This window comes from Amia ocellicauda, chromosome 13 (assembly GCF_036373705.1).
Source record: "Amia ocellicauda isolate fAmiCal2 chromosome 13, fAmiCal2.hap1, whole genome shotgun sequence".
Classification (NCBI taxonomy): domain Eukaryota; kingdom Metazoa; phylum Chordata; class Actinopteri; order Amiiformes; family Amiidae; genus Amia; species Amia ocellicauda.
The window spans coordinates 23,202,526-23,224,189 of record NC_089862.1 but is presented as its reverse complement, the minus strand read 5'-3'; the positions used below and the strand labels follow the sequence as shown (position 1 = coordinate 23,224,189).

General features: G+C 38.5%; 1 protein-coding gene across 1 annotated transcript in view; it reads right to left on the bottom strand.

The window, feature by feature from the left end:
* The window catches only part of uvssa (UV-stimulated scaffold protein A), a 34,860-nt gene extending 13,733 nt beyond the window's left edge, over window positions 1-21,127 (bottom strand). Inside the window, exons 1-8 of the mRNA XM_066720207.1 lie at window positions 20,888-21,127; window positions 19,827-19,945; window positions 19,001-19,334; window positions 18,149-18,269; window positions 17,533-17,925; window positions 17,119-17,228; window positions 16,815-16,943; window positions 5,654-5,768 (exon numbers count right to left, since the gene is read on the bottom strand). Coding sequence (XP_066576304.1) covers window positions 5,654-5,768; window positions 16,815-16,943; window positions 17,119-17,228; window positions 17,533-17,925; window positions 18,149-18,269; window positions 19,001-19,334; window positions 19,827-19,936 — 1,312 coding nt within the window. The 5' untranslated portion in view covers window positions 19,937-19,945; window positions 20,888-21,127. The remainder of the gene's footprint in view (window positions 1-5,653; window positions 5,769-16,814; window positions 16,944-17,118; window positions 17,229-17,532; window positions 17,926-18,148; window positions 18,270-19,000; window positions 19,335-19,826; window positions 19,946-20,887) is intronic.
* Window positions 21,128-21,664: the final 537 nt, after the last annotated feature.

Sequence of the window (21,664 nt, the reverse complement as noted above, 5' to 3'; positions counted from 1 at the left end):
GGCTGATTGGGAGTCCAGCACACACAGCCCTGATACACTGGCAGCCGGTAATTCAAATAGACCTGCCATCAGACTGCATTACTCCAGCAATCCTCACAGTGAAGAGAGCTGGTAAAACACTGCAGTTCAAAATCACAGTTGGGGTGGGGGAGGTAGTAAATGTTTTCACTATTGTTAAGTGGCCTATACAAAGTGAAGCTCAAAGGCAGTTTTATTCTACCTGACTTTATTCTGCACACATCAGGTTAGCATTTACTGTAGGCTGGACTGATGCAGTCATTTTGTTATAAAGTATACTATATATATATATATTAAGTTAATTGTTTGGTGTTAAATTAATTGTATTTCACTGATCTCTCCATCCTTTACTTACTGCTCTGAACTATTCAATAGATCTGAATTTGTATCATGTTGTTCCTAATTGTTAATAAACCATTTCCTTGCACAATTTCCTTGTGTGTTGCAGCTTGCACCTTAACTATTGGATTCCAATGCGATGAAAGTCTCTCATTGGGTTTCACAGTAAAATCAATAATAATTGCAGGGCTGAATCTGAACTGAGGTCCAAAAAGAGTGAGTGAAGCCAGTGCTGCCACTCGGTCCATACTGAAGTCAAGTCCTTTGTGCTGGTTTCTTCTCCTCACCTGGGTGGGCTAGAAAAGCTCAAATGAACTGACCCTTGGGTCGCCACTAAGGCCGCAACTAAGCTGTTTTCAGAAACTGAGATCCAAGGAAAGCATTAGGCCTTGCTGCCAAATTCATATAGTGTGGTTCATGGACAAAATTATAAGTGACAATTTCTAGAAGCAGCCGTCAGCTCACATTGATCCTGGGGCAAGGCACTTGACCTCTTTGTGCCATGGACCACCCCCCCCCCCAACCCCTACCAATGGAGCCACAGTGAAAGGAAGAAAGACACAATCCTGCCTCCTCAGCAATAGGACAGACATCAGACGTTGCGATGCGTGCTACAAGAAATACAACTAATAATGCTCTGAAAGTTACAAAAGACAATGCAGATTTAAGGAATATAGAAATTTTGATGGTATTTCAGATAGCTTTGCAGCAGAGGTCCTTACCAAATGTTGCCATACCTATAGACACTTTGCAAGAGGCTCTTGGACATGTGAGCAGATCCAAAAACAACCAGACAAATATTTACTTCACATTTATTTTTAGACAGGACCTTCTCATCTTACATCTTTTAATTCTCTCTGCCTATTTTCAGACACATCTGTACTGCAAAGTAGATCCAAACCAAGGCTGGGAGTTTAAACTACATTTTTTCTCATTTAAGCCACTGAAGTGAGACACAGATCAGGCATTCGACAAGCACATTTCCATCTACAGTACGTTGGGAAGAAGGAGGCAGGGAAGATAATAAATACAAAAATGAAAAAGAAATACCCTAAGGGTTACATTCATCCTTCGTAAGCTGACTGAGTAACCAGTTGGTCCCATCTGTAACAATGTTTGTATTCTGACGCAGACCCCAACCACCCTTGTGTAAGAAAGTGCCTCCTGTATTCCATTTCAAATGCACTGAACTTGAATTTTCAGTTTCAGTGGAGAATTTTGTCTGTCTCTCTCTCTCTCTCAGAATTATTTGATTTCTATTAGCCAGACAGACTAGTGTGTTTGAGGACCATCTTCAATTTTGCTCAACACTAAAATTGTCATTCTCATGTACAACCTCAACCTTCAACTCTTTGATGATCTATGAATTGGCCAAGTTCATTTATATGCAATTGTCCATTGGCTGTTAAAAGCCTGTCACTACTTTTTATCATGCCAGTTAAAGAGGGTTTGTTATTCACCCTGAGGACTCAAACACCTAGCATGAAAAACTCACCAGACGGGCAGTGTCTTGGATTTGCTCTGATAGTAGTACTGACCCATAGTACTGCCAGTTTGAAGCTTCTGCTCTTGCAATTCTTTTATTTTACAATAATATATCTTAAACTAGAAAGTTAAGTGGTGTATATCTCTACTACTACCATTACCACTACTACTACTACTACTACTACTAATAATAATAATTGTGCAGTACTATACAAAGTAACACTAGCATATATAAACAAATATGCCACACACACATTTCACACCAAGTAGCCCAATCCCCATTCTGTTCTGTAAATCCTAGTACACTAGATCACGTTGATTCATTGTGTCATAGCAGATTCCCTCTGAAAGGCATCATAAAATACCCCCAAATCCTTTCTTTTTTTTGTTCAAATTGACCAAAATGGTAGCTATTTGTCTGAAGCAATAAAGTTGAGGGTGTTAAAGAGATAAATCAATAGCAGGAAATAGAGAGGCCTAGAGCTGCTGGCTGAAACTTAGGCAGCCCAATGCTGGCATTATTGATTTTACTGAGTTCAGCAGGCCTTGTAATTAAAATGTAAATTTGAGAAAGAGATTATGTCCTGACAGAAACGGTGGGATTAAGGGGGAGATAAAAGCTCCTCAGTGAAAAGTGCAGTGAAGGAATGAAAGAAAAAAGAGAGAGAGGGAGAGTTAAGAGTAAGCTTGTTTTCCTTAGCATAGAGCTTTGTGGTTATACTTGGAAAGATAACGGTGTGTTTCCAAAGGGGAGTATTACAGATACTGTGGCAAATACTTAAATAGAAATGAGAAGTTTACAACCCCATTAAGTATGTTTTTTCAGATCTAATAAGACTTAGTAGACCAATGATTTTCAGATAATAATAGTTATTATTTGTATTATTATTATTATTATTATTATTATTAGTCATCAGATATTGAGTGTTCTGCAGGATCACTTTTCCAGCAGTGTCCATTCACTGGTACAGCTGCTTGACACGTGAACTCAGAAGGTGAAGTGGACTAGCCCAACTTGCCACACAATGACTAAGTGCTGACAGGAGATAACCAGCAGCAATCTTGGGGATCTTACCTTCCTGATGTCAGTCTAAAGCCATATATATGTGTGTGTGTGTGTGTGTGTGTGTGTGTGTGTGTGTGTGTGTTCAAAATTCAGTTGTTTTTTCAGTGTTAAAACATGTATTCATATTAAAGAAAAGAGAATTCTGAACCAATGGGGCTCATTAAAGATTTGAGCGTTTTGAGATTTTAAACTGTTTTAAAACTGTTTTTGAACTGTGAGATTAACAGTTAATAACATTGGAATAGTTATTTTTCTCTTTGAGGATTAGTCTTCCTATCTTTATGACCTATTATTCCTTAAAATAATTTAAATGTACAACTGTACAAAACATTCTGAATCTTTCAAGTTGCTGTTGTTGTTGATGATGATTGTTTTTATTGTATGAATTAAAAAGGCTCTAAAATATTACACTGCCTTGCGAAAGTATTCACCCCCATTGGCATTTTTCTTATTTTGTTGCCTTACAACCTGGAATTAAAATGTTTTTTTGGGGGGGTTTGTATCATTTGATTTACACAACATGCCTCCCACTTTGAAGATGCAAAATATTTTTTATTATGAAACAAACATGAAATAAGACAAAAAAACAGAAGACTTGAGCATGCATAACTATTCACCCACACAAAGTCAATACTTTGTAGAGCCACCTTTTGCAGCAATTATAGCTGGAAGTCTCTTGGGGTGCGTCTCTATAAGCTTGGCACATCTAGCCACTGGGATTTTTGCCCATTCTTCAAGGCAAAACTGCTCCAGCTCCTTCAGGTTGGATGGGTTCCTCTGGTGTACAGCAATCTATAAGTCATACTACAGATTCTCAATTGGATTGAGGTCTGGGCTTTGACTAGGCCATTCCAAGACATTTAAATGTTTCCCCGTAAACCACTCGAGTGTTGCTTTAGCAGTATGCTTAGGGTCATTGTCCTGCTGGAAGGTGAACCTCCGTCCCAGTCTCAAATCTCTGGAAGACTGAAACATTTTTCCCCTCAAGAATTTCCCTGTATTTAGGGCCATCCATCATTCCTTCAATTCCAACCAGCTTCCCAGTCCCTGCCAATGAAAAACATCCCCACAGCATGATGCTGCCACCACCATGCTTCACTGTGGTGTTCTCGGGGTGATGAGAGGTGTTGATGGCCAAAAAGCTAAATTTTAGTCTCATCTGATCAGAGTACCTTCTTCCATGTTTGGAGAGTCTCCCACATGCCTTTTGGTAAACAGCAAACGTGTTTGCTTATTTGTTTCTTTAAGCAATGGCCACTTTCATTTTCTGGCCACTCTTCCATAAAGCCCAGCTCTGTGGAGTGTACGGCTTAACATGGTCCTATGGACAGATACTCCAATCTCCGATGTGGAGCTTTGCAGCTCCTTAAGGGATATCTTTGGTCTCTTTGTTGCCCCTCTGATTAATGCCCTCCTTGCCTGGTACATGAGTTTTGGTGGGCGGCCCTCTCTTGGCAGGTTTGTTGTGGTGCCCCTTGCTCAGTGGTGTTGAAGACTCTGGGGCCTTTCAGAACAGTTGTATATATACTGAGATCATGTGACAGATCATGTGACACTTAGATTGCACACAGGTGGACTTTATTTAACTAATTATGTGACTTCTGAAGGTAACTGATTGCACCAGATCTTATTTAGGGGCTTCATAGAAAAGGGGGTGAATACATATGCACGTACCACTTTTCCGCTTTTTGTATTTTTGAGACTTTTTTAAAACAAGTTATTTTTTTCATTTCACTTCACCAATTTGGACTATTCTGTGTATGTCCATTACATGAAATCCAAATAAAAATCGATTTAAGTTACAGGTTGTAATGCAACAAAATTAAAAAATGCCAAGGGGGGTGAATACTTTTTGAAGGCACTGTATGTAGAAATTGGTCTTATGTTTTTCATGAGACCAGGTAGGAGCTGTAAATAATGGCAGTTTGTTAATGGGAGGTCATTATGGATATTGTATTGTTAATTTGTCATGGCATCTATATATCATTACATACCTCACTAACCAAATGAGCCCAGGATCTCAGCCCAAATTTATTTATAGGCCAGATTATAAATTCAAATACATGAGGGAAAGAACTACAACTTCTACATCATCTTTTGGCACAGGGTCTTCAAACCATTATCATTACCATTATCAGATATTATGGTTTCTAAAGTATTGTGAGGATTGTTTAGTAATTAACTTGAATAGTCTTCAACCATAAAACAAACTGAAAACTGTTGATGAAGGCCTTTCAAATCTTTACATTTACAGCACCTTGTTTCACCTTGGATATTTTCAAAATAAAGGCATTACATCTAATTTAATTTCTATCTTCAGATGTTAGTTTAATTCCAGCTCGGCCGGGATTAGCTGTAACTGAGCTCCATGCCACTTCCAGCACGAAAGCAAAATTAATTCCACGTTTCTTGCTCTCTTCTAGACCCCATCTTTATTTGTACAGCACGAGCCTGGTATATTTACACAACCTGTTCAAAACAAACCAGCTTTTTAGCACTTGCATTGCGTGTTTGTTATCCTGTTTAAGTAAAGAAAAATAATAAAAGGGGGGTATTTATTTATCACTGGCTAATTGACCTTGGTATACCTGTGTAATGACTTTCCCCAGTGATGCCATACAAAAAGGAGGTTGCTGGGGGGGATTATGCTGCTAGTCGGTCTCCTTATTGCTTCATAATAGCTGTTTATTTGGTTTACCGCAGCAGCGCTGTCCACAGATGCCCCTTCCAGCTGAGCAAACTCACCGTACTCCTCACGCAGGTGGTCTGGAATGTGCGGTTCATAGCCCTCCTTCTCTGGGACCTCCTCAAAATCTTCCTCATCCTCCTCTTCCTCCTCACCGTCGGCTGCAGCTTTCATCTAAGGTGTAAGGAGAGAGGTGGGACTGAGCACACAGCTTTACAAAGATCAGCAGACTGAATGTTCCCTATATAAAGATCACTCACAGGAAAATGTGTATTCATTTATATTGGAAACATGTAATAAGTAAATAGTATCACAATTCATCGGTAAAAGCTCAAATTTGGTATTTTTCTTCAGCAAGTCTGCCAAGTGATAAGACAGTTTTGCATTTCATTTGTACCGTTTTGAAACATTTCTCACGCAAATCTTTCTTATGCACTGTGCAAGATATAGGCCACCCAAGAAATCCATGTGCTCACCAATTGCAAAGAGAATCCAAAATGATATTCTAACTTGCACAGATTTATAATTTTCACTGTAGTTTTACTTGTTCTGTAAGCTTTCTCCCCAGTTTCAAATTCCCCCTGGGAACACAACACTTACACTAAGGAGATGAATGATTTATAAATCAAATCACTTTGCCAAAACACGTTTACCAATGAAATTTGTCAGCACATGTTTTCTCTCAGCCCCCCTAAAAATAATACAACAAAAGAATCCAAGAATGAAGAAGTAACTCTGCAAAACACTTTCAGCAACCCCCCTCCCCCCACTCTGACAAAAAAAAAAAAACGTCAACACCCCCCCCACACAAATGAACAGACAACCTGGATATTACTTCAACTAAGCAGACCTACTAAACACAGCAGTGACTGAAGACCAAAAACCACATGGCATTTTTATCATGGTTTTGGACAGGTACAAGTAACTAAAAAAGGAGAATGAGAAACAGATATAGATATGCAAACTTCTTGAGGCATACGACTAAAAATTACAGTTTTAAGCACAACTAAATCCTTGACCATGCCGTGAGTGAAAAAGCACATTAACCAATAAATACTTGCTGTCCTTTATCTTCTAACTTGCCTTGTTGCCAGAAACTACAATGAGATACACATTTCACAGATCCTTCAGCTGGCAGCAAAAGGAATAAAACCACAATAAATAAAAGGTTTTAAATGTTGTAATCCACAGCGCAAAACAGAGCGCTTTAATTTTACAGTAATCTTTTAAATACACCTGGTATTTACTGCAGCAATCTCAAGTTTTATTACATATATGATAAACAAATCACACTGCAACCGAACAGGGCTGACATTTTCTTTAGCTGCACCTTCTTTTATTTCCATCCCCTGAAGTAGAGAGCAAATCATTTCTTTTTTTTTTTTTTTTTTTTTTTTGGTGTTTGTTTGCCTGGAGATTACGAAAGGATTAGAATCTCATCAGCAGTTCTCTTTTAGCTTATTAACACTCAAATGGGACCTATCTCAACTATTTGCAATTCTTGAGATTTACTGCACATGGAATACCCAACTATGCAATAACGGGGAAGTCTGAATATTTTAATTCTGATCCTTAATGGAATTTCCAGTTGACCACATCCAATTGTTTTTTGAGTAGTGGCCTATTAATTGCAACGGAACATAAGAACACTTTCCCCCCCCGACACACCCCCCCACCCTGTGTGTAGAAATCTATTCGTATTGTAAGGCTGCTGTCGTGACACAGGGAGCGGAGGCCATATATAGGACTTTTTTAGTGGGCTTTAACACTACAAACTTGTTTGGGGATCAACATCAAGTCTCCCCAGGGTCTGAAAGTATATGGCAACTTTCTCAACGGCAATTTGGGTCATATGGAAAGTTGTAGACACCCAAACAAATCACGTCCACCTCAAAATTACCCCTTCTCTTCCCACCATGAACATGGGGGCTAGAAAACGGCCAGTAACCTGCAGGTGAAAGTCTTTGTCTCTCACCACCAATCCACTCAGACACCGAACCCCGAACATGTTAATCCCTGCCATTTATTACTGAAGGGACTAAAAAGACTCGTAAGGTATGAAACACAGCTTACAGATTTAAGGATAACCAGAGAATGCGGTTCAGCAACACGGTGAGCCATTTATTTTTAAGCCCAGACGAGAGCTTGAGCTTTCAGTGCGCAGGTTACTGATAACCATTTAGAAATCCAGTGAACAATGAAAGGGGGGCTGTGGAGTAGACCTGACTGGTGACAATGGGATGTTAAGCCCCTCACCTTTGAGGCAGCGCTCGCGATATCCCAGGAAAAGTCAATAGTGTTTAAAAGACCCGGTGGCTGTTAGTGACCTTATACAATAAGATTTGATGGCGTCTCATTCCAGATTTTAGGGGTAATACTTTCCGACACTGAATATATCGGTTTCTTGGATATGCCTTAGATATGGCAGTTTAAGGAAGAGTACAACAAGAGAGTTAAAAAATATAAGAATATGAGGTAAAAATTTAAGAAAACAATCACTGGGTCCAAACTTAAACAAGTGCGGGATGTCATGTACCTTGAAGCTGCTGTTTTAGGTAAAGTCAGCACTTAAACTCCACGGCAAACTGATTGAAAAAAATAGTATCAAGACTGATGTGCACACAGGAGATAAAACTCCATAAAGCAGTTAAAAACTTACTTTGTATTAAATGTACTGTTGTTATAACTGGCAAATGAAAATATGATACCCTAAAAGTAAAATAAAAAGCACATATATATATATATATGTGTGTGTGTGTGTTTATAGAGAGAGGGGGGGAGAGATAGATACATAGACATACAGATATAGATAGATTAAAAGCAAAAATGTGGATGACAGACCTTGAGAATACCAGAATTCAGAAAGCAACATTAGACCATAAAGTGTCTCCATCAGAAAGGACTACCACTAATCTTCGATAGAAAATGAGGAGACAGCTGAGAGCTCTGTGTTTCTTCTGGGCAATGCTCGGGGACCCCCGGTTGGGATTGTGAAGACGAAAACAAAGGAAAGAGGTTAATTGCGTTGATAGCGGGATTTCCACTCACTGTTCCTATTCTCCTGCCGTTAAGGGCTTCACCGCTTTATTCCTGCCTCCCACTACAGGCCTGGGCTGCAGGTAGTCTCTCTCAGATAATCTATCACTGAGGCCTGTAATTTTTGTTATCACTCTAACACTAATCAAAAGAGAAAACTGTCACCAGCACTGACCTGTGAAACGTCCCAATTATACTCTTCAGAAATGACAGGGGCACTTAACTTCCCCACTGAGTAAATGACGACGATCAATCAGGTTTGAATAACAATGAGCCACGAAGCTGAAAATTATTTTTTGGTATAGAATCTTACCCAGGAATTTATGAAAGGTGAAAAGCAACCCAAGGTTTTGCGGGGCATTATGGCTCTGGGCTCAGGCGCCGCGCGCATCAAACGCTAAACAGAATTTATGTGTTTTAATTTCCTCAAAAGGTAGCCATGAACCATCCCGGCGCTACAATGCATAACATATAATGCCATTTTTTAAATATAGGGGTCATTTTCATAAAACATTATGCTTACTGTTAGTGCCCTTCTTTTATGGAGGGCACTGCCTGTGTTATTATTATTATCCCAATGCAATTCTCTTTCTATAATGCTTAATTGCTCACCAGTTCAGTTTAAACCTGGTACTAATGAACAAAAAAAAAAATCCAGGCATCTGTTCAGTTATTTTCCCATCTTTCTGGCTTAACCCTGTCAGACTGGGCTGCCCACATGTCTGCAGAGTGCCAAACAGACAGAGGGGTTTGACTGACCCTGATGAAGGATTAAATGCACTACTGCTGTAATTAGTGAGAAATTAGAAGGAACCGTCACTTCACAGACAGACAGAAGAGCTATTGAAATGAGCTTTGCTGGGACTGCGGTGTGAATACAGCAGCTGGACCAGACTTTTAAAGCTTTTGTTCTCCTTATGCAGAATACTAAGAGGAGAACGTTTTCTTCTGTATTTATAAGCAGTATTCACAGGTTCAGCATTTACGTGTGCTCAGTTTTCTTGGTGTAAATGGCGTTTATTGTTTATCATTAATACCACCTAAAACCCATTTAGTGTTCTATACCTTTGTACTACTGTTGTTTTCAGGCTTTAATAGCAGGTAGATCCATGCAGGAGGCACGTAGACAAAGAAAAGAGTCATATTTAAAATGTGTACATTAGTGCTTTGGGATAGGTTTAATTCACTCCCCGTTGCCTCAGACCTGATCATTTGCAATTTTCCTTGTTCTGCACTTGCAGGGATAACTTTTAACTGCTTTCCATATTTCCATACTAATAAACAGTGATTGCCTCATATCAGTTAATTACAAGTGAAAGGAAGGGTAAGTCATGAAAAATACACCTTATATCTGAAATAATAATTGCTTTAAAAATAAAAAAAGATATTTTGACAGCTATCACATTTTAGTTTTGGAGCATGCTCTTAAAACCTTTATAGTCTCTTTCATCGCAAACAGTGACACCCAAGGAATGGGTTGTTTGTTTGTCTTTTTAATTTGTCTTTTTAATTTAATCACGCAGGCAATCATGTCCCATAATGCAGTAAAGAGGTTCCAATATCTTACATGTGAAAAGTCTCATTCCTGTACCCATACATTAATGCCAATACCAGTCAGCATTCAACATTTCACATTACAGCACTATTTTTCCATATAGTAATCTAATACATTTCAAAATGCTTCTGACAGAAAAGAGAAAGTGTGTGAGAGGGAACAAAAAAAAAGCAAAAACACAATTCAACTGCAGCATCACAAGCCTGAATATCTCATTCGGCATAGCCTATCCTTTCCACAAATTGCTCTTTTTTCCCCTCAAGCTTACAGTTTTGTCCCAGAAGATTAAAGCTGCTACTTTGTTTATTTAAGTTTCCATTTTTAATCCAAAACTGTTATTCCTTGGCTGATGGATTAAAATAGAAGGGAAAAAAATAACTATCGCCCTCAAAGCTCCTGATCAACAAATGGTATTTTATTTTTAATGCACTTTAATTCTGTTGTGATAATATCATGGCTGCCAACTTCAGCAGGCAGCGTCATAACTCTCGTGTAGTAGTGTGCGTAAAGGAGAATTAGCTTATATAAAGCGGCGTTCTGCTGACACAGGAACCACCAACATAGAGCCCTCTACCGGTTCTCATTTTCCAATCAGTTCACATTTAAACAGTGAATTAAAGTCTGTGATCTGCATTAGAATCTGCAGTAGAATTATAAAGCATTTTACTTTTGTCAAACCAACACGACCCTGAAAACCTAAAGAAGAAGAAGAAAATTAATTCACAGTGGAAAAATTTTCAAGGAACCTAAAACAAAAACACAAACTTGCTGAGCATAATTGAAACAATGATACAATTGAAATTACTTCCCTTTTTAAGAGAACAGCACACTAACTCAGAAAATAGCAGTAATCGAATTACATTACTTATTCATATCTATAAATATAAAAGGCACATCCCTCCTATATAGCTACCTCATTCAAAAGTAAAAATGCTGTATAATTGCCAAGATACTCATGCTTTGTGAATAATATAGTATAATCACAGAGCTGAAAAAAATGGACCACAAACTATAATCTAAATATTAACTATTTATTATCAGATTTACAAAGCGTTAGTTAATGGTTTTGCCAATATACATTGAGATAGCAATAGAAATCTGTAAATGACTCAATTCCTATGACACTTCTATGTCCGCCATTTGACAAACTCTCATGCCAAGCTGCGCCTGTCCTGTTTTGTGAAAAGGTGTCAATCCAAACAGGAGGTGGTCTGTGAGAAGAGCACCCTTTCATTTGCAGAGGGCCTACTTATGTGTATTATACAAAAAGAATAGCCTGGAGATAACAAATTAAAATATATTAGAGGTGATCATCAAACAAGCCTTTTGGAATCAGATATGTACAGCAAACTGTAGGCTTTACGGAGCACCCCCGTCTGTTATAAACTTTTCTTGTTAATTATGAGAAAACCTTGACTTTGCCACACGTACCTTTTTTTCCTGAAAGGTGCTCAAAAAGATAATGAGGTGGAGGCTAAATATCAGCCACTTAAAAGGAAAAACAAACTCCAGCAGCCTAAACTGTTTTCAGTGCCATCCAATATATTTTGTATGGTCTAATTAACTCAGTAAGCAATCTCAATTACTTTCTGCACAGGGAACCATTCCCCCAGCTCACTCCTTAAATAAGTCTGTTATCCTTTTAAAAAATGATCTTCTGAGACATCCTCGGACAACTGAACTCTAAACTTCATTTGTCTTTTGGCAAGTTTGATGGCTATGCATTTAAAAACCCATTCTATCTTATAAACTAAAAATTAAATGTACTCAGCTGTGATGGTCTTCAGTGCATCTGCTATTTATATGCTAATACCCTCTCTTACTGGAAGGTCTTGCAAATTATTACAGCAAACCAATAACTCAGGTGCTTCTACTCACAGTCAGGCACACGGAATAATAGAATTAAACATTTTCCATCAAAAGGATAAAGAAACTGGGGGTTGAAAGTGTGTGTGTTGGGGGGGGGGGTAAGTAGCAATATATTTTAAACCTGTTCAGAATTTTTGTCTGTTGTATGATTAAATATTCTTCCCTGTGGATTGCTTCTCTTATGTTTCTGTAACACCTCCTGTGCTAACAATGTCTAGGAATGATGTGCAAACAAGGGGGTTTTATTAAAGACATATTTTACATAGTCTGAAATGCTGCACAGAGAATGCAAAGTAAATGATGACTGGGACGTATCTTGGTGGAAATGTAAGGATGCAATAAAAGATTTAAAAAAAAATCACTCCACAAAAGAAAGCGGCGAAATACTAATGTAAGTTGTTTATATGATATTATCTATTTTCGTTGTTCAGTTTTCAGGTGTTCAATGCAAATAAATCCTACGATGATACCGAGATCCTTGAGTCTACAGTTTACATCCTCTCTAGCTAAATAAAGCCCTCTCACCATTACCACAATTCAGCAAGATGCTTTTTTCCCGGCCACATTTGAGACATTTCATCAATCTGATCCACAACTTCTTGACCGAACTCAAGTCAGGCTGTTTTTGCGTTGGCTGATTAGTTAGCCATAATACAGCATTCTCTGACCTTTGTGTCCTGCCAAGTGTGAGGTTTAATACAATGGAGAATTATGGGCTCCTCAATATGAAATATTGTATAATATTAGGGAAGCCAGGCAGACTTTCTGTGAGAATGCTGTACCGTGCAGAAAAAAAATGAAATATATTATATACTATATAATTGTGTATAAGCAAGGACAAAAGAATTACACTGCCTTTCCTGGTCCTCTTTCCAGTTGATGAACCTTATCAGTGAATATTACTACTACAAGGTGCACCGCTGAGAATTATTTCTGGTCTCGGAAACTGTCTGTTCCCTGGGAGTTTGTCAGAGAAATGTCATCCACCTGACCAACCCATTGACTCCAGCAAATTTCAGCACACAGTAAAAGAAGTACAGAGTAACAGACTGCTATCAGGGCCTTCTCAGCTGACCATTTGGAACTGAACACACTACTACGTCTACGTCCTGCAAACACACTCCCCTTGCTCCATGTCTGAGCATCGTTCATTTAATGTTGACGTATGTATCCCCGCAATACCACCATCTATCTATAAAAAACAGGATTTAAAAAAATGACATAACTGCATGACATTTCTCCTCCGTGCATCAGAATCTCTGGCCTTCACCATTCTAGAGAAAGTTTGAATGATCGAGAAATGTGCTCCCAAAGGATCTGAAAAGAAAGGTGAAGTTGATCCACAGCAATTCATCCACAAATCTCTACAATTGCATGGAAGCACAGAATAGAGAAATGCTTTCTGCCAATGTTATAATGCAGTATTTCCACAGTTGTTAATACCCTTCAAAATCTAAATGCTGCCTGTTTACAAAAGAGGATGAAAGACTAGAAAGCAGCAGGAATAGCAACTCAATTTTGTTTATCTGAAGCTTTAGAATAAGAAAAACACAAAAGCACATCAATTATTGCTCTTTTACTCCGGTGATAAGATCCCTTATCTGGCTAAGCTATGCAATATTCCCTGATGCTTTATGTTAAATGTTTTTAGGTTTGTGAAGTTGAAAAGGTGCATGCTTTACAATTTCTTGGTTATTTATGAGAACCTTCCGTGACCAATAATTAAAATTCGGAAGATAAAATACCAAAACCATTAAACAGTATGTCCTTTAACTCAAACACAGGGTTTGTAGCGAGAGGAGAATACAGCCAAAAACAGTGAAGCGGTGAACATAAAGCATTCTCTCACCAGAATATTCCTGAGAAAAATGTCATGCAAGGAGTACCATCATACGATATTGTGGTGATTCAAAAGTAGTATTGAGACAATTACCTGTTTATGATTATAAATATGTCAGCAAGATTGTGCAAAATAAAACGACACCTTAGACAGGTATTTCTTATCACAGGAATCAATGTGCACAAATCCTGGTTAAATCAAATAACTAGTAATTAAATTAAGTGGAATAAAGATATTAAATGTCATCTTTATATAACATTTCCCCCCTGCAAACAGATTGTTTAGGTGATCGTTGAACCTCTGCTTTCTTCCCACCGCAGATGCTAATGCTCACAGCATGTCTCGATAGATTGTTCCCCCAGCAGAACCAGTTTGTCTCAATAAACCCTGGAAGGGCATTCCTACAGCTAAAAGGTAATTCAAGAAGCCCTTGAAACATAATCATGATGAGCCATTCTTGAAATGTATCAATAGTGTCAGTATGTAAATGTTGAATACATGACTGTATTGAAAATAAACTTGGGTTAAAGCATGTACTATATATCAAATGGAGTAAATGTGCCCTTTGACCAAGTTATTTATTAGAAAGTTCTTGCGTTGCCTTTCACACAGCACTGTAGGACCATTAGTCTTCAAATACTTGTCATACAGTTTTAATGCCAGTTTTCAGTTTAAGACAAGAGAGTTTAGAGACCCCTGGCATTTAACCTGCAACAATCACCTCCTAACAACCCCCCAAAAAATGCTGTTTAACTTTACAGCCTCAAAACACAGAAGGATAGATTAAAATTATTGTATTGTTTTTTGTTGTTTTATTTTAATCAGTGCAGGTTTATTATATCAAAAAGCAATTCCATTTATCGTGTCATACCAGTGATAAAGTGAATAAAGAAATTGAATTCTTTTTATGTGGGGAAAAAAAAAACTGTAATTATGATAAAGGGCTTCCAGTTGTTTCTTTATCACAAAGCAAAGCCTTTTTGCATTTGAAATTCTGCCTGACATTGATAAACCCATATGGTTAACAGTACAGTGCTTTATCACTGTCAAACAGCTCCATTTCCTTAACTGAATAGGCTCTTTTGCACAGTTAAAAAATGATTTCAGGTGTCATATTAATGTGTTTCATAACTGCCTTATACATTATATCTCCGTGAGAGTTAGAGTCACTCTAGATCGCGTCTGCAGCTCCATTTTAAGGTGGAATACCTCCATTTGAAGGAAATGAATGTGTATTAGACTGCCATATATTGTTGTGATTATTATAATTACTATATAGTTATTAACAAACATAAAAAACGGATTCTGAATATTAAAGAGGTAGTAACTCCCTAAGCAAAATAAAATAAAAAAACTCCCACAGAAATGTTCTCTACAAAGCATATTTAGACAAGGGTAGGATATGTACACCTCTGGTACTGAAAATTTGGTTTTAAGTTTGATAGGTTAGTAATATTTATACTTGTGAATATTAATTGTATACTCATATGTCAATGGTTACACACAGTAAGCATTATAATAAAATGTGATAGAGTACAGTACAAAGGCAGCACTGTAACTACCAATGTTAAAATCATCAAGAGGATTAAAAAAAGTATATTAAATATATCACAGTATATTAAATGTACTTAACAAAAATATACAACTAAATTTAAATGGATACTGTTTAACATAGCTTGCCCATATTATTGTGGTGTAAACAAGTATGAATAATACCTTGACACTATACCTGGGGTTACTGTAGGAAGGTATTGTATTGTAGAAGAATGTGTATAAATATATTGTATTGCTGAAGTGTGTATATAACTGTATTTTAAGTATGTATGTACACCTAAAACTAGGCTCTTCTTAAATAACATGCATATTTTGTTCTGTTCTGGAACCTTTGCCGATTCCAAGTAAGATTTAAGTTGGAGGATTTTAAAATGTTATTTTATGTAGCTTTGATGTGATTTAGATTACTAGAGTTCTCTTGGTGTTTGGAAGAAAAATATAAAGACCTAGGCCTAGATGCAAAACGCTCATGTCTGTACTACAGGCCCATACAGAACTACAGTTATACATTTCAACCTCAAGCTCTTCTGAAGCTGAAACAGCAACACATAAGCAAGTAAAAATAAATGATCTGGCCATTGACTAAAGGTGAAGAAAACAACATCCTCCCATTCGAACCTGAAATGCTAACACACATAAACACACTGAACCCTGCTCAAGTCAGATCTCAGCTAACCAAGACAGGCCCTGGTCACTATCTGCACGGGAGGCCCCCTCAGAAGTCGGTCTGATGCTGAGAGTGGTGTTGGTGGTACTCCTCAGGAAGTGCTCCTAATTACTCCTGTTCATTAAAGATGCCAGTATTTGCTGTAGCAGGGCGGCTCACCCCAGTGACCTGTCTGAACTCCATGTTCACTTCCAATACTGACTGTGACATACTGAACCTGCCCTTTAATTAACCAAATGTATTCAAATCAGGGCAGTGGATTTTTCTTGGAAGATAAACTATCTAAGATAAGGTATCTTAGCTGTACAATTACTCTCACATTTATATTAATTCTCAGTCAGAGTTTAAAGGGAGAATCAACAATCCTCTGTAGAGAAAAGGTCTCAGTTTATCTGGGGATTGTTTTAACCACATGGGTTTCTGCAATCGCACAGACACATTGCATGAGCATCAATTGGTATTAGTAAACTCAGCTGTTCAAAAGCAAGAGAACCCAAAAAGTAGAAAATGTCTCCCTCTGCTGACCATTTGTTTTAATTGATCTGCCTTTAAATGAGCACTGCTTTTCACCTTTCTTGACTAGCAAATATAATACATTAATTATAATAGATGTTCATTTAATTAAATAATTGTTTTCAAGTCAAACAATCACATCATTGACACACAATGATCACAGATTAAGTACAGCACAGTACTTACCACTTTTCTGTGTCTCGTCTTGTAGTTAATGTGCATCTCTTCATGCTTTTTCAGGATTGTCTCCAGCGCTTTCTTGGTGTCTATTGCCTGTTTCAGCCGGTCATCATTCACCCCAGCTTTTGTGAAAACCTACAGAAAAAGGTGATGAAGATTTAACTGCCATTAAAAGTTTTAAAATAGTCACTGTATGTAATTCATTACTCAGTCGGAAGTAGAAATGCTTTTTGCTTTTTTCTAAATATGGGCCCTGCTATATACTGTAGTTAGCATCGTTTCACTCCTATTGAAGAATGGCTGACTGTACCTGGATCCAGGACAGCACTGCCGGCAGGTGCTTGGTGCTGATGAGTTTGTGCAAGTCCCTGACAGTGTTAACCACAGCGTCATTATCTTCAGTCTCAAGCACTTTTAAATCTGGAATAATTCAAAATGAAAAGGAAACAACTATTACCAATAAATCCTTTCAATAAATAGGTCTATCCTGTAATATCTGGGATACCTCTAACTAACACACAAGATTAATGGCCTGGAAAAGGACTATTTTGTATTACACTGGAGGCAATTATTTTGCAGGAATACCGTCAAGGCACTGGAACATGATGCCCCCTGGTGTTCAACTTCTGAATTAGCAAGGAGGAGGATATGATCAAAGTATGGAGAATCCATTACATTTAGTAACTACAAAGAAATAAAACATTAGGGAAAGAAAGAAACATACCGGTGGAAATATCAAGGGCAAGGCTGTACTTGTGTGAAAGAAGGCCCGTGTCACGAATGAACGTCTCTGGCTGTGCGACACACTCCATATCCGAGTCCTCCTCGCTGTCCTCTTCCTCCAGCTCTGTCCCCGTCCTGCCCGCCTGGCCAGCCGGCTCTGTGGAGGAGCGCCGCAGGTCTTTGCTGCAGCACGGCTGTTCGTCGTCAGCAGGAGGGAGCTCCTTGTCAGGTTGCATTGTGGGTCTGGGGCAGGAAGGTGGAGGCCTGCTGGCTCCTGCAGCACCTCGGGCAGAGGGCTGCAGACAATCCACGCTGAAATCAAAGGGGTCTGGCAGCAGGAGCTCAAAACAATTCTGCATCTCAGTCAAACTCTCCTGGATCTCCGAGGACGTGTCTGCACCCAAAATCAGAAATAATACACAAGTTAGAGTCAACAAACATAGCCTACCTTTTGAGGCAGGATTAGGAATCAGAATCCTCAACCTAAAGACATACATATCTGTAACATCACGAAGAACACACGACTATTGTCCTACTAGCACTGGCCTTTATTAAAAATATTACTGATGCATCAAGATTTAAGCCAATTAACAAGACAGTGACAAAATAAAACCTGCCTTCCATTTCTTTTGTGGCCTTTATCACTTTCTCCTTATAAATCCTGTCCAGTCTTTTCTGTTTCTCCTCTTCCCTTTTCCTCTCAGCAAGTGTTCGGGATTGGACATCATGGAAATCTACCTGTGAGAAAAACGGAGGAAATGCATGGCATTCACAAAGCATTTATCCTGTTTATATTAGCTCTGTGCTTTATAAACATATGCATTTTAAACAGAATACAATAACATACCACTTTTACAAAACCACAGGTGGTTAAAAAACATTTACATTGTGTTTCCTGGGTAGTTCTGAAAACTGAGTCGGGTTTCTGTTGAGCTGTTCATTAAAACGGAGAAAGTGATTGAATTTTGTGATAATGCTACAGGCAAAGATGTGTGTATGTGTGTGTGTTTTATGACTGCAAAAATAACTGAGTTAATTTCAAATGATAGGTTCCAAAATGCACTTGGTAATAAAAGTGTAATTTTGGCATTTTCCACACATTCAAAACCCCACTGGCTACATTAAGAAAATATGTAAAATAAATAGTCAGTCCCAAAATATTCCCAAGAGGTGAACAAAACAACTTAAAAGCCCAAGATTTTAATTAAAGTTCTCATTCGTGAAACTAAAGGACTCGGGGCATCTCAGATGTATTTATTATTATCTTAGTGACATTAAGATGCATGTCTTTCTCTGCAGAGAATAATTAACAGCACTGAGGCTATAGACTGATAAGAAACTAATGCAAGACATAATGTGTGCAGGAAAAACTGGAGATTTCATGAAAAACTCAGGCGGTTACTGAAGCAGAAGAACATTATTAACACGTAGCATTAAAACAGAATACAATAAAAGAGGGATGCCTGTACCTTTTTGACCTGCTTAAGGAAGTGGTATCCCAGAGCCAGCTTCTTGTAGGCCTCTCCATAACTGTTCTGCCACTCCTGCACCGACTTGATGGCCATGGTCTTGAGCTTCTGGGCTACTTCCCTGGGAGGAGGCAAAGGCTGGTCTGAAGGGTCTGTCTCCACCGTGAGCTCCAGAAACTCCTGGAAGTTGCTGACCAGCAGCGTCCTGAAGTGGTGCGAGCGGGTGAAGAGCTCGCTGGCCATCTGGAAGGCAGACAGGCGGATCTCGGCATGCTCCTGGCTGAGCTGGGTCATGATCAGGTGATAAATATGGTCAATGTATTCATCAGAAGTCCTGCAAATACAAAGAAAACCGAGTGCAATCGCAGGTCAGCGGGAGACTGTATTTTGGGTGAGCAACGGAATCGGCAGTTATCCTGAATTGGCAATGCAGTAAGAAACGCATGAGCATGAACGCGGAGATGTCTCGCACACAATGCCTCAGAGCCTGCTTCCTTGGGACATCGCTGAAAACCGATGCAAAGTCTGAAAGTCTTATTAGTGTTTTGTTGTTGTTGTTGTTTGTTGTGTGCTATCTTTCACCACCCTGCTCTCAGTACAAAGTCTATATTTCATCTTGACCAGGTTTCAAATCTTTCATGGGTGAATGCCTTGCAATCAAAACTGAGCTTTTTGATGAGGTTCCCTTTATGTCAAGTGTTTCACTGAAGCTCTCAGACATCTCCTAAATGGTACATGTCATTCCCTTTGACCACAGTGAGCACAAAAAAACAAAAAAGGAATGCCAATAGCGGACCAGAAGAAGAAGAAGGAAGTGCTTTCATACCTGCAGATTTTCTTGACTTCCTTCATCTTGGCGGGGTTGAGCTGGGGCTCCCCGGAGGTTGTGAGCTGCTCCACCAGCTCCGAAAGCTTCTCGCGCCATTCATGGTCCATCCCTTTTTACTGCAGAAATGGTACAAACTTAAGACAAGTGCTTTTCGGGCCCCCTTGGGAGCAGCAGAAATACAGTCTGGATCCAGAGAGAAAATGGCTTTTGTCTAATGCTGAACAGCTCTCAGAGAACAGTATCCTGTGTGTAACTGCCCCCAGCCCAACCCCCCAATCTATTTCAGACCTTACGTGTTTCAATTATTGGTTTTAAGAAGTGCACATACATGTGTGAATTTTGCACAGGCATGCACAGCTCTGGTTCACACAGCACATATGACTTGTGAGGGTCTACATACAAAGCTTAAGATAATGCAGTATTAAAACAGATATAGAGATTACACACTATGTTCAAAGTACTCTCTTTGACATTTTGATTTTTTTTGTGTGCAAATACACTACCAGTGTAATAGTGTAAGTATTACATTTTTAATTTTCTTGTCAGGTACAGATCCGATGTCTAATGTACTAGTGGCTACGTGTTTTATTATAGTTCACTGTGGAATTAATCAGCAGCTCTACAGCACTCCTAATTAAAGCACAGCAAATGTCACAAGTTCTTTGCACAAGCTGTCATTCAAGAATTAGTAAAATTATTTTGAATGAACATAAAAGACTCCACGTATTCTTCGGAAACATCTTCTAACAAATTAATTTCTTGTGTGTCCATTTTTCTTGCAACCTAGCATGTTTACAACTGGTTTGATTGAAGGTTCATGGACCCAATCAGAGAAGCCAAACGACACACCATGAGGTGTAGCTGACCAATCAGCAACGAGAGCGCAGAACTTCCGTGTTATCCATGTTCTAAATGCAAGTGGTACCATTTATTTAGTTTTTGCACTTTTCACGTTTATAAAATCACTACAAAATACCGGTTTCAATCTTATGATTCGGCGAATGCCTCTGTAGTCATCTAATCTTATTGAGCATGCAGAGTAAAATTAAATAAATTACCTGTCACTAACACTCGCTAACAACACACTCCAGCAGCTCCACAATGATCTCCCTTTTCCACTAAAACGAAAAACAACATGCAATTACTTCTAGCCTCGATTTCCTTAGACTTTGTATTCGCGATTCAGCTGGTTTCATGATTTGAAAGGTTGAGGTAATAAAGGAAATTAAAAAAGTGCATTTCGCTGGACAATATTAATCAGCCAGCCTTCGCCACTACTGCCTGCTAAAAACACACGAACCGAAATGTCGCCCGGCGCGCCCTCTACCGGCGGCACTGCTTATGTACCAATACACTGCAAACCCATCATATCGTGCATAGAATTGCATTTATAAATATTAACTATAAGGTCAAAGTAGTCTTAAGTCTATTAATTTTCTAGACAATAATATATAGGTTAACATGGAGTTGGCTATAGCCTATATACTAGACATTATTATTCTAGTCTTAATATTATAACAGGAAATTCAATTCACCCTTGAATTCAAATCAATCAATTTCCTAAAATGAATGCTCAGTTTAGGCATTTATTTAAGGCAAACCTAAAATCTTGTCATGCTTAATACTAGGTCGTATAAGACGTCATCGTGTGCAAGATGACATGTAAAAGTCCCCCTTCACTCGACCTACTACCTTATGTAATTCCTCCTATAGTTGTGCTGTACATACCAAACGTTGAACAGTAAATCACCATTTGACCAATTGCACTGCATTTTTTACAGATATTATCCAAAACACCAGTAACATTATTTGAAAACAAACATTGGAAAAATCTC